This window comes from Medicago sativa, chromosome 2, assembly GCF_051527215.1.
Source record: "Medicago sativa cultivar Bolivia chromosome 2, Bolivia_mono, whole genome shotgun sequence".
Classification (NCBI taxonomy): Eukaryota; Viridiplantae; Streptophyta; class Magnoliopsida; order Fabales; family Fabaceae; genus Medicago; species Medicago sativa.
In genome coordinates this window covers 13,023,381-13,038,115 of record NC_140750.1, presented here as the reverse complement: position 1 = coordinate 13,038,115, position 14,735 = coordinate 13,023,381, and the positions used below count along the sequence as shown (strand labels likewise).

At 29.3% G+C, this 14,735-nt stretch overlaps 1 protein-coding gene across 2 annotated transcripts; it reads right to left on the bottom strand.

Moving 5' to 3' along the window:
- Positions 1-11,652: 11,652 nt before the first annotated feature.
- Positions 11,653-14,203, bottom strand: LOC146944680 (RPM1-interacting protein 4-like). Of its 2 annotated transcripts, none has more exons than XM_085743031.1 (4): positions 13,895-14,203; positions 12,589-13,050; positions 12,089-12,295; positions 11,653-11,987 (listed from the first exon to the last, which is right to left on the bottom strand). In XM_085743031.1, the coding sequence occupies exons 1-4, from the start codon at positions 13,898-13,900 to the stop codon at positions 11,952-11,954; spliced, it is 711 nt and encodes a 236-aa protein (XP_085599157.1). In that variant the 5' UTR covers positions 13,901-14,203; the 3' UTR covers positions 11,653-11,951. The 2 variants fall into 2 exon arrangements, with proteins under 2 accessions (XP_085599157.1, XP_085599158.1); XM_085743032.1 differs by having other exon boundaries at positions 12,589-13,047; positions 13,895-14,194.
- Between the last annotated feature and the right edge of the window lie 532 nt (positions 14,204-14,735).

Below are 14,735 nucleotides of genomic sequence, written 5' to 3'. Positions count from 1 at the left end.
TGTTGGATTTTTGATGGGTTGTGATGTTGGTCGTCGCAATGGTAGTGGTGTTGACAGCATATGTTTCAGTTTTGTGATGAATGTACGTAGGTGATGATGAAGGTGAAGAGGAAAATGAAGGAGGAAGATGAAGCAAGCTAAAAACAAAGTTAAGTGTTGGTGGTACATAGTTAGATTTCATAGACATGCATGATCTAATGGTTGTTTCATTAATAAAAATTATCAAACGACTGAGATTAAAAATATTACTAAGGTCTTTGGTAGACCACCTACAGTGTTGGTCCACTTTAAACATTTGTGGTTAACCATTTGACATAATGGACTAAAATGTGTAACGGAGATGAATTTAAAGGACTAAAACAGACCAAAAATTAATTATGGGATCAAAACGATACCAAAAAAATAGTTAAAAGAACAATTTAGCCAATAAATTTTGTTCTGTTACATTTGTGCAAGTATCTTCATCACGTTCTCGCAACCACCCACTCTGCAACTCTATTCCTTCACTCCCTCAATACAACAAAACTATATATCGGTTCTCTCTGTTTTCTCAATCGAAGGTATCATATCTTTAATACCTACTTTCTTTTGTTCGTGCAAACGAGGCTAACGCGACCTTCATAAATAATCATTGAACCGTCGTTACGACCCAAGAACCGTCTTGGAAGAAGATTATGGAAATTTTTGTTTGAGACATTATCAACAGGTGAATTAACCACGTCTTCAATTACTTGGTTTCTTTAGTTCTTCAAATTTTTATTTTTTGAAAAATTCAATTACGCATTTTGTGGTCTTCTAAAGATTTATGTTTGGCAATGGTTCAAAAATTAAACTCTCCGTGCATATTTTTATCCCTCGATTAATTTGCTTTTCTATACACGGTCAATTCATTGAAATTTTATTTAGCATAACAGGATTGTGAGTGCTACATCGACAGATCAAGAAATGACATATATACATGAATATACTACCATGATTGGCTCAGATGATATACTTGCAAGTGATGTAAATGCTCTCAATGATAGACTACCATTGGAGCTTCCCTTAGAGTCCTTTGAAGGAATGGATTTACATCAATTGAAGATGTAAATAATTACTACGTAAGATACATAAGAAATAAAGGTTTTAGCTTTCGTATGGGTTGTGTTACTAAATCAAGAATGGATGGTAGGGTAATTAGTCAAGAGATTCTTTGTTCAAAGGAGGGGTTCATATCCACACAAAAAAATGTAGTCTTATTGTACATGATCAAACAAGGGTAGGATGCAAGGCAATGTTGTATATCAAGAAAAAGTAACATAGTGGATTGTTTCTAGATCTATAAGAGACCATAATCATGAGCTAAACCAAAGTGCAAAAAAAAAAAACTTATTGATGTGTTTGATGATTGTGGTATAGGCCCTAGTAAAATAGCATCAGTGTTCTGTATTGAGAGTGGTGGTGTTGATAATGTTATATTTAAACAACAAGATGTTATTAATTATTTAAGCGTGATGAGACAAAAACAATTAGAAAATAGAAATGGTTAGTTGATGTTATCGTACTTCAAAAATTGTCGGTTGAAGAATCTTGGGTTTTTATATCCATTTCAAGAGGACATAGAAGGTAAATTAGCAAATTGCTTTTGGGTTGATTCAAGGTCTAAAATGGCTTACAAATATTTTGGTGATGTGGTGACTTTTGATCCAACATATTTTGATGCCAAATGAAGAGTTTGTTAATTCAACGTTTGAAGTTATGCCTAAAATCTCTGACGACCAGACCATAAATTTGTGTGATCCTCCACGGACCACGTGCGGTCCTTAAAGGCCGTCCACACACTTTACGAATGAAAGGCAGTTTGGAATTGCTCAAAAAAGGTTCAATCAATTGTAGTAATTGCAAGGTAAAAGGTCATAACAAACATAAATGTCCAAGTTTAAAACATGAAAGGTATCTTTTAACTACTTGTTACAAGTAATTATGCAATTGATTTGAATTTTTCATTTTACCATGTTAAGTTGATTCAATGACTAACTAATGTCTTTTAGGTGTGATATCATCAATGGTCAACTTTCAACTTTCAATTTTTAATGTTAAAGCTTTTAGTTTGGTTGAGTAAAAGGTATTGATATTATTATTTTGTTGGCAATGCTATATAATTATTATCTTGAGCATAACAATATTATTGTTACATGATTGTATTCTTTTGGTGTTAATTCACGATGTTGGTTTGTTGCAGACATGCTTTGTCACTAAAGGATAGTTTTCTCGAACTCAAAAGTGGTGGATTTCTCTTGTGTGATTTCAGTTTTTCAATACGGTTTTGAGGTGAATTTCCTTATATTTTCTGGTGTGAATTTCAATACGGTTTTAAGGTGAATCTCCTTATATTTTTCTGGTGCAAATTTCCCAGTCTTTGTACTCTGGTGCAGGTCTAATTTTGCAACTTTTCAGATTAAATTTAGCTTAGAAGGTGATGCTCGGTTATGTTTGTGGAATTTTAGTGTAAGATGTTTTGTTAATTTGGAGAGTGTTTGGGTTTTTGTGGTTGCATAGTTTTTTTGTCTTTGACGGTACGAATTGATATTTAATTTGTATGAGGAGTTTGTACTTTAGTTTTAGTTAGTTGGTAGGTGTTTTGTTGTTTTTCTTTTTAGGCTATTTCTTTTCCTTCTCTTGTAACATATTCTTGTAACATATTACTTTAAAACTTGGAATGAGGCTATTATTTTTAAATTCAATTAGGAAGGAAGCTCTTAAAATCTAAAATTCAATACAAAGATAAGTAAAATTTATCAAATATTATTCTAATTAGAGATAAACTTAGATACGTTGAGAATTAAGTTTTGAATGTAATATCTAAATGAGAATTTTACTATTGATTTAAAAATTTAAATTTAATAAAAAAAATTAAAAACTTAAGTTTTACAAATTTTGATTAAAGAAATGATAAAAAGACAAACAATATATATCATTAAATTAAATTATTTTTTATTAGTTAAATCATACACATTTGATTTTCTCACATTCTCATATATTAAATATGACTATTGGAGTCATGCATATCAATCACCATGGAACACCAACAACAACTTACATACATATCAAAGTATCAAACACAAATCAATTACATACATGACTCTTGAATCTATTCTCCCTAATTTTGCATGTATTGAATGTAATAAATATGACTATTGGAGCCACGCATGTCATGTGATAATAAATATTATATCATAATTAAGAAATATAATTGATTGTAAATTTTAACATCTATTACATTTATGTATTATTAGCGTAAAGACGAGCACTACATTATTTTTGTTGTGGTTTTTTTTTATGAAGAGTTATTTTTGTTGTGGTTGATCAGTATAATATATGCAATTTCTTAAATAAAGTGTATGTGGAAGTTATTATTTTGACAGTTTGACCAAACAAAAGAAAAACTTTTTTGAAAGAAAAAGAAAAACTTATTAGTATATAAAAGAATGAGTTTTAAAGTACATTTTACTTTAATAAGTATATCCAAATAGTTTTGTTGCGGTTTATCACTATCTAAGCTATATATAAAGAAAATAACTCTTTTGGACTAACTTTTCTATTTTTAATTACATTCTTAAACAAATTTGTTGGTGTTATTCATAAAGATAAGAATATATATTATATTTGTTATATTGTTTTGAAATATTATATTTTTTATATTGTTAGTATCATTGAAAAAGATAAGTATAGTTTCTTACAATATGAAAGTGCAAAATATCCACTATTTGTACTTATAATTTTAATTAAATCAACATGATTTTAATCAAAATTTGATCATAACTATTGTTTGTAATTTATACGCATTAACGTAATGAGAAGAAGAAACACTCGGCATAGAGTGTTCGTCTAAACACTAGTAATAATAATTACATCTTTACTATATATAAAGAAAACAACCCCTTTCAGCTATTTTGGGTTGGATTTTCCTTTCCAAAATTGCCTCAATTTTCAATACAAATAACTCATGTAACAAATTGATATGAATAAATTTAAATATTAAACAAAATGTAACAAACACGATATGAATATATATATATATATATATATATATATATATATATATATATATATATCTGTGTGTGTGTGTCTGATTTTTTTCATTTATCATTTAAAAAGTGTAACAAACTAGATGAGTATATTTATACTTACTTTTTTATTATCCCAATTATACCCTTAAACAACTTTTTCTATAATAAAGATTGTTGTTGGTGTCATTAAAAAAAAGAATTTATATTATTGTTTTTGGTTATATTATTGGTGTCATTGAAATAGATAATTATGGTTAGTTTGGTTTGTTATATTTTGAAAGCAACAAACATTTATACTTTTAGTTTAAATCAAAATCAAAATTTCATAAAAAAATAACATTCATAATTTTCAAACGTTAACGCAATAAAAAGAGCGGAAAGACGGGCACGTGAGTGCCCGTCTTTTCGCTAGTTATATATAAAGAAAATAGGCTTAAAATACATGAATTTGGACTGACTTTTTCATTACCTATTTTACCCTTTATTTAAACTATTTTATTTACTATTTTATCCTTTAATAATATTATTTTAAATTTTAATTAAAAAAATTAAAACCCATTAAAATAGATAATATCTGACTACATTAGGAACAATATTATCAATAATATACATGAAGGAGATAATGATTTTGGGCTGAATTTTTTATAATTTTAATTATACCCTAAAACAAATTTTCCTATATTAATGTTATATTGTTGTTGATATTAAAAAGATATGGATTTATGTTATATTTGTTAAATTAAGACAATATAATCTAAATCTTAGTAGTAATTAAGTTCAATGTGTGATAGAAATAGAAAAGTGTTGCTTACTGCTACTAAAGTATTTAATCCTTCAATCACAGGTGGTTTAACATTTATCCATTACAATCAATAAAAAGAATTAGTGAGTTTCATTGAAACAAGAAAAATCTTAATACCTTAGTGACATCACTTTTAAACTTAATAAAATCCCAAATTCCTTATCAAATTTAAAATCAAAGTTAAGCATTAACAGTATTCTTAAATAGTTTCAAGCATTTATATCTATTTCTATTTTTAGACTCCAAACACTTGAATTGTTAATATCAAAGCATTCTAATAATAAATTTCCATTTGAAACTACGAATCAGAAATTATTCTACAAACGGCCAATTAATATAAAACATTAACAACAACAATAAGAAAAAACAACTATGGAATTATCAAATCACATAATTATCAAATTACAACGGTTTATGTTTGGCCAACAACAAAAGATGATTGATAAAGAAAATTGTATGGATGAAAAATTCAATATCATAAATGACACTTATTTGTTTTGATTATTGTTGTCATGTTTTTATTTAAGTTGTGTTTTATATGTGCAAATTAGTTAACTCAATTTTAAGATTCAATACAACCAAGTAAGCTACACATGAATAAATATTTTATTCCTACCCATGTTTCTCTCTTCTTCTCTATTATTATAGGAGATTTACATTTACCGAAAGAGCGTACACTCTGTTTCCATGGTTTATGTGTTGTGTGTTGTGGGACGTATCAAAAGTTTACGGTTCCAAAAATGCAATTGGTTACCTAATTTTTGGTAAAATGATGGTTAGGTGCTCAAAAGTTGTAAACATAGTAAAGTGGATCAGTATACATATTAGAAAAGATAGCAAACCTAGAAAAGATAGTAAATGGTTAAGTATTCACAAGTTGTAAGCATATAGTAAAGTGGATCAGTATACACCATTATATAAATTATGAGTAAAAAAAAATAATTCAATCTTATTTATGTGTCATACTTGTTGAGTATCAACTTGGTCTGACTTATTCAAAACCACACGTATCTTGTCCTCGTTGCCACGTAAAGATGAATTACACGTTTGAATTCATCACTTATGTCAAGTTTATGTGGATCAAACAGGGGAAGAATGACATCACATTTGGCAATAAACCAAGATACAACACCAGGGAAATCATAGCTTCTTTGTGTCCTTTGTTTCTCTCCGGATAGGACACCAGGAGTTTCCACAATTGTTACTTCATCCACAATAGCTATAAGACACAAATATTTCAATTTTAAACACACATATTGACTGTCATTTGAATTGGAATATATAAATAAATAAAACTCATTGTATGTGGCATTTGAGAGCATTTGAACTTTGATAGAAATGAACCTCCAAAAGTTGTAAGGCCATTGAAAGGCATATCAACATTAACAACTATAGTGTTTCCCAGAATACTCCTCTCATCAGGACCAGACTATAAATTAAAAGATAAATGAGTTTTGAGGCAAGCTCCAACAACATAACTAGAGCACATAACAACACAAACTATAGAAGATAAATATGCTAACAATAACACTATGATTTTTATCCCACACCATGTTTTTCTGATTGTAATCTATTGATTTCCAGACAATATAAGAAAAAAAAGATTTTCATGCCATGACAACAACAAATCTATCTGTTGTAGGCTCTGGTACAATGTGTGCTCCTGAGTTCAAGAGAACATATAAGATCAGTATAGTAATAACCCAATAATGTCCCGCAATCATCAATTTTGTAAATTAAGGATATGCAATAATGTAGCTGCTGAATCAATAAAAATTCAACCAATTTGTATAAATAATATTTTAGCAAGTGTTTTATAAATGTTGTTTTTCCCGTAGAGTATTGACCAAGAAGCATGACCATGGGTTTAGCATAAAAAACACTGTTAGTTTGAAAGGGAGAAATAAATACATTCTAGCAGTTAACATCATCATATTTACATGGATAAGAAGTGTTAAATCGAGCATGTGCTATTCTTACACATGCAATTGACGAAATTTGGTATGTTTTACTTATAAAATAGGGGCAAATGCCACTTACCAAAAACGGAGATACAAAATCATTATATCTATAAGCAACTTCCAAGGGCTTTAGTCACTGAGTATACAATCTTTTCAAGCCATCAACTATTGATGTAACTGCACTTGGAGGCAACTAAGAAAAAACAAACTATTAAGTTAGAATATATGCAACAAATTAATATTAAGAATATAGGAGTATGCAATATATCTTATATTTGATTACAATTAAAATCAATCACAACAAACACCTAAATTGTTTTTAAGTAGGATCGCCATGTAGACGTGTTTTCAAATATTGGTGTGCGCAAGTGATTCAAGTCATCAATGTAACAATGAATGGAAATTGAAATGGAAATGGGAGGGCAAAATAAGGTGCATGAGATGAAATACTACCTCATAATAGAAAATTGTACATAACTGAAACATTTACCAACCACATTAACAAAAAAAAAAATCAATTAGAACATATATTTGCCAAGGAAAATTAAGGTGATTGTGGTTAACTTTTCCCTTATTTCAAAGTTAAACACTTTATTATTGCCAGTGTAAAAGTGGGCAGTAATCTTATCCTCTTCATCCAGAAGAACAGCAAAGAGGAAAGTGAATTTATGTATTCATTGAGTGTGAACTATCAAAAGTGGTTTACTTTATCTTAAACTCATTTCGGTAATTATTATAGCTAGCATAATCTTTATATGCTTCACGGATATCTCAATTACAGAAGGAGCTCTAAATAAAACGAAAATAAGTCATTTAAAAATTAATGTATAGCCAACACAAACAACTTGTTAAACAAGATGGAAATAAAATCACCTCAAAGCCACAAAAAGCTTACAACTCAGAATCATAAGTTTCATCAAAATCAAGTAAGAGTACTATATTTGAGAACAGAAAAGAGACTCACTTTCTTTCAAGATTTTGAAGTGTAGAAATGGTTGGGGCTTGGAAGTCACTGCATAATATCAATAAAATAATCAAATCAAATTTTTACTAAAGAATACAAGAATAAGTTAAATATCTAACCATTCACTTCGGATAGGGTAGTGATTGTCAATTTCTTAGTTTGCTGGAAAAAAATAAGGAAAAAGACAGTAAGAGACAAAATCAATAGAATTAATATGATCCAAAACTTAGTTTGGGTAATTGGGTGGGTATGGTTTCTAAAAATGTAAAACCCATACAAATAAATGGGTTTTGGGTAAAACCAGACCCAAACCCAAAAAACTCATTTACCCAATAATGTTAATATTTTTTATTTTTATTTTCATAGGGTAAAAGAAAGTTATATTTCCAAAACACACACATTGTACCCTATATATTGAAAATCAAAACATACTAGAGTTACAAATTAATATGTTGCACTTTTTGGTTATTTTGATACTAATGCAATTTTATGTCATGCAACTTTAGTTTGTTGCAAGTATTTTATGATGGAGTTTATTATTTGATATTCTATGATGCATAAAATTATAGTAAAATAAGTTAAATTTTATTTTAAGAAAATTAAAAAATAGAGTACTATTTCAAAACAAAATTATGAGGACATGTCATTTAGTCATTTAATATTAAAAAAATAGAAAAATAAGTTGGGTAAAAAATTAGTGGGTTTGCCCAAACTCACCCAATAGTATAACGGGTGGTTATTTTACCTCATCCAAACCAGAGTACCCTATTTGGTTTGGTTTTGGGTTTGGCGAAACCCAACCCAAACCCACCCACGAACACCCCTATACTAAAGTATCTAATTATTCAATCAGAGGTGGTTTAACATTCTCCTTATCCACCACAATCAATAAAAAGAACTAATGAGTTTCATTGAAATAGGAGAAATCTTAATACCTTAGTGACATCACTTTTAAACTTAATAAATCCCTAATTCCTTAGCTGATTTAAAATCAAAGTTAAGCATTAACAGTATTCTTAAATAGCTTCAAGCATTTATATCTATTTTTATTTTTAGACTCCAAACACTTGAATTGTTAATATCAAAGCATTTTAATAATAAATTTCAATTTGAAACTACGAATCAGAAATCATTCTACAAGCGGTCAATTAATATAAAGCATTAACAACATCAGTAAGAAAAATCAATTGTGGAATTATCAAATCACAGAATTATCAAATTACAACGGTTTATGTTTGGCCAACAACAAAAGATGATCGATAAAGAAAATTGTATGAATGAAAAATTAAATATCATAAATGACACTTATTTGCTTTGATTATTGTTGTTATGTTTTTATTTAAGTTGTGTTTTACACGTGCAAATTAGTTAACTCAAGTTTAAGATTCACTACAACCAAGTAAGTTACACATGAATTAATATTTTATTCCTACCCACGTTTCTTTCTTCTTTCTTCTCTATTATTGTAGGAGATTTACACTTACCGAAAGAGCGTGCACTCTATTTCCATAGTTTATGTGTTGTGTGTTGTGGGACGTATCAAAAGCTTACGGTTCCAAACATGCAATTGGTTACCTAATTTTCGGTTATTCTTGCCCAAAGTGTGATTGGATCTACAATTTTGGATACGATTCATACAATGTTATCGGTGTTTATATGAGAAATTTGTTTTATGTTGGGCGGTCTTTATTCATTTGCATTACAAGAAATGAGCAATCAAGAGATTAGAAAAAAATGGGTTTAAGATGTAATTAAGAAATATGAAGGAAATTATGAGTAGAAAATTGTAATTGTAATTATTATAAATCAAACGGGGTTATGAATAAAAAATAGTTTTCTTTTTAAAATTTTATTATATCGATTTTCTCATATCAAGTCATAAAAATTTATTTACGCGAATATAACACATAAAATCTTCAAAGAATGCGGTTCAAATATTTAACGGTGTTTTGCATATAAAAAATATATTTAATAGAAACATTACATTAAATGTTGATATTTTAAAAATAATTATGAGTTTTCAAAATTTTATCATATCGACTTTCTAATATTGGTACATAAAAATTTGTTTCCGCAAATATATACACATAAAATCTACAATGGGCGCAGTGCAAATATTTAATGAATTTTTGTATGCAAATGAAAAAAATATTTAATAGAAACATTACATTAATACTCATAATTTTTATTTAATGTCATTAAACATTTCACAATATTACCAATGTAATTGTTTTTTATATAATTACCGCAATATTATACGTCACCACGTACAAGTGCATGAGTCTGTTACCGGTTTAGATATCAAAGCTCTTGAAGTCACTTGAAGATATAATGATTTTATATCTCCTTTGTTGGTAAGTGGCATTTGCACCCAATTATAAGTAAAATATACCATATTTTGCCAATTGGATATGTGAACAAAGTATGTGCTCTACATAAAATGTCTTATCCATGTTTCCGTAAGGTTTTGTTTGCAAGTTTGGAGGAGATGAGAGGAGAGGGGTTTGAAAAAAAAAACAATGAGCAAGTAAAAGATATAAATGATATTGAGAGGGAAGACTTTGGGTGTTCATTTTTCTTCGTAATACAAAATCTCCCTCATTTTGGTGAACTAAAAAAATTTTATTGGATGAGGGTTTGCAATATTTTTTCAAATTTAATCTATGTAGTTATAATGTTTTTAAAATTAAAAATATATTAATAATAAACATTATTTTATCATTCTCTAAAAAATAACTTTTTCAAAAAATATAAAAGATTTTACCATTTTCCCCTATATTTTCAATCCTTCAAAACCTTCCATTTCAATCCCCTCCAAACTCCCATACAAAGTCTAAAAGAGAAAAAAAAATGTCATATCCATGTTAGTATGATGATGTTAACTTTAATCATGTACATTGATTTCTCCCTTTGAGACCAAGAGTGATTTTGATGTTAAGTCCATGGTCACGTTTCTTGGTTATTACTCTACGGAAAAACAATGTTTTTTTTTTTTTTTTTTTATAAAATATTTGTTAAAATAGAATTATCCAATTTGATTTTTTTTATGGAAGGATTATCCAATATGGTTGAATGTACACCAAAAAATCCAATTTGGTTGAATTTTGGTTGGTTTAGAAGCTACATTATTGCATCTCTTTTATTTACAAAATTGATGATTGAGGAACATAACTACTTCCTTACTGTACTGATCTTATAATTCTTTTCTTTTTTATAAAAATCTTACACGTCTCTTTGAACTTGTTTATAAAAATTATACACATTTTACATATAAAATTTTGAAAAATGCTAGAAACACTCTTTTTTTAATATTGTCTCTAATACTCACTCTATTATTGGATACCACTTTATGTGGGATCAATTTTCAAAGTGTGGAATTCGTATTGATTTCATCTAATGAGAGAGTGAGTATTAAAAAAAAGAGTGTTGCTGACATTTTTTATACACGTGGTTCCAAGTAAGTTAGGACGAGTTGATAGTCGACAAGTATGACACATTTTTTTTTTTTAACAAGTATGACACATTATATAAGGAAAAATGATATTTGAACATCCATTTAGTGACAACTTTTGCAACAACTTTCTCTCTCATACTCACGTTACTTTTTACTTTATCTCTCTATTGTTATGGTTTCCGTGCCAATACCACTTTTTTCTTTGTAAAATATGGTTGTCAAATAAGTTGTCACCAAATTGGTTGTTCAAATAACACTCCTCTTATACAAGATTGAACCATTTTTTACACATCATTTTATACAATGATGTGCTAATTTTTTTTTCCTTCATGCCTAATCGTAATTATCTGACATGTAATTATATTGTGTTATTCTTTCACCAACATCTTTCTTAAACATTTCACATTTTGTGAAGTCATAAATTTGCAAGTAGAAGTATAATATATGTTGGAATTCAATTGTGATCCGTTACTCCCACATCAACTAGAAACCTTAAGATATTATGAGCAATGTGTGTCACATCTCTTATACGCAGCTGCAAAATGAAACTATAACTTGAACTCGATTCATCCATGTATCAATTTTAACACAATGTTAAAAAGAAAGAATGAAAACATATATACATGTGAGACTTAATTCATGTTCATACAAGATTATAAATTTATTCATAAGATTCCAAATTCAAGTCTCTTGTGAGCCAGAGTAAACATCAAATCCGAGTTCATTTGCTTTCGCTTGTAGATAAACAGCAACAATACTGCACCAAATTATGAACATATTCATGATATTAGCAGTGGAATTGAAAATACACACCTCACATACATAGATGGATGAAGTTGTCAAACAAATTAAAATCACCTTAGATAAATTGAAGGAAGATCCATCATATTGATTCTTAATATTTGAACCGTTGTTATGTGGTGGAGTCCTTGTGCCGGAGATTTGGCTTGACATAAGCTTTCTTTCTTCTTTTATTTTGCTGAACATAACAGTGTAACCCTCTCCTGATTTGGGGTCTGTGACATCCCACTTACCAAATTCAGGTATTGCTGCTGCTCTATGGTCCTGTCCCATGCAAAGCATGTCAAAAATTCAATCACCTCGATAGACCAAAATGAAAGAAACATTAAAAATATATGTTGTAAACAATTAATAAAAGATCGCTAGCGGTTAATGAGCATGTACAAGTGGTAATAACGGATCGTTCAAAAGAATCCGAGTTCAAATCTTGGCTCATAGATAAATGGTTTAGCCGACTACATAGATTTAACTGGTTTGAAGGATTAGTCTCCTGAGTTGTGTTCGAAGATATGGATTTATACAAAATAAATATTATAAGATCATATAAGGAATATTACCCCATGGTCATTAAAAGAACGGCTTTCACTCCTGTGTTTACTGTGATTTGATGAAGAGAAGCTACCAATGTTACTACCAACTCCTTTGGACACACTCCTTTTGTGTTCTGATTGTGAAGTTTTATTGATGACAGAATGATCAATGTGGCTTTTTTCGCTTCCAAACTCTGATGTGAAGCTACCTTTACTTCCCCTACTCCTGCGGCGGTGCAAATGGCGAGTAGAATTGTTTTTTGGTGCTTCATGGCTTCCTTTCTCCGTTGAACTTGCTTTGTGAGAGTAAGTATGAGAAGGTTTCACTTCATCGACATTAATATTTTTGTTGAAGGCCTCTGGATTTTCCATTGGATCATTCGGATTTATTATGAATCCGGCCTTTTCTCTGCGCGCACTCTCAAAACATGCACTGTATGGAATGTTGTCAGCTTCCCAGTTGCCAAACTTTGGAACGTGAGAATGCTGCTAAAATGAGTCATTGTGGAAAGATTTGTCAAACAGGATTTGATATAGGCTTGAACTATCAGCTTATTTTAACAAGATCCACATAATTGTTTATGAATGAGTACTTACTAAGATCTCTAGAATACGTTATTAAATGAGTTTTGTAATTAAATAAGAGTTGTTTAGGCAAAATAAACATATATTTTCTCTGAAAAATTTAGAATTGATTAATTTTTCATCCAACTTGAAGGCCAACATGCTGATAAATTATAAATGTTCCTTATATAATGAAAAATCATTTAAGTTAAGTTAAGGTGACAGTGGCACAATTAGTCTAGGTAATTTAATCAATATATGGATGATCATATCAAATATTTCATGAACTACAGTTAAATTAAATCTTACTACTAGATTATATATGAAAATAATGAAAAAGCATTCTAGTTATGGTGACAGCGACACAGTGAGTATAGGTAATTTGATTATGGATGGTTAAATTTTTGAACCATATACGATACCATCATATATATAAAATGATTCACAATAAAATTTTCATGACTAATAATGACTGATGCCTATTATTTCACTAGCAAAATGCGAAGATACATCCAACTTGAAATAAATAGGACATAATTGTAGCCACAAAGAAAAGAAGGGAAAGGTTATTTGATTAAGTATATGTTTGGATTAACTATGAGTTTGGCAAAACCACCGTGTATTGAGCTATTCTGATAAAAGCTACACCTTAATTAGAATTTCAACAAAATTAGTCAAACTCGCCGTCATTACAAACATGCACTAAAACCAAATTTCATGTTTGATTTCCTGTTATAAGATGTGTGTGTGTGTCTGTGTAAAAACTTACCGCCATTATTAATAGAATAGTTTCTTATGGTACAGAATCCAGGACACAAGGATCTTGGCCGGCCTCTCTTTAAGCTTCTGATATTAGATATTGGCTAAGATATTCTTTGAGAGTTTCTGCTAGAACAAAAATCTTTGTAGTTCAGAGAGTAGTACTAAGCTAAAGAGGAAATGATTATTAATGACTCAGATATGTGGGATGGGAAACTTTGATCCCAAAGTTCAAAGAGGACATGGCCAAAATAAGTTAATCGATAGTTACAAAGCTTGTTGATCACCAAAACACGCTTTCTTCTTGTTTGAATTTTATAAAGGAAGGGAAGGAATATGTAACTGTCTTAACTTTGGGAGTTTTGTTCTCTTCTATGCAACAATTTTCCCTTGTCAGGAATCAGGATCTTATTTACCAAAAATTCCATATGCTTTATGGTGCCTCCACATGGAAATATTGTTTTAATTATGTTATACCATTCATCCCCATTTCTTGATCAGATGTCAAATTTTGTTTTTACTGGCTTAATCATATGTCAATAGAAACATATTCTCCACATTTTTTCCAACACTGTGTGTTATTGTCTTATTGACTAAAGTTTAGTGGGCATGTGTTATTATCTATGTCATTCAACCCTTGATTTGATCATATGGGAAAAGTGATTATATTTATAGTGTTAGTAATACACTTTTTGAGTACTATTTATGCTATCAGTTGAAATTCATAATGAGTTCAGAAAGAGAGTATTATTGGGTGTTGTTCACTTAACACTTCACTTAGAATAGGATAGAATATAATAGTTTGATTTGGTCTGTTCTCTACTGTTTTTCTATGAAACTATAATATACCA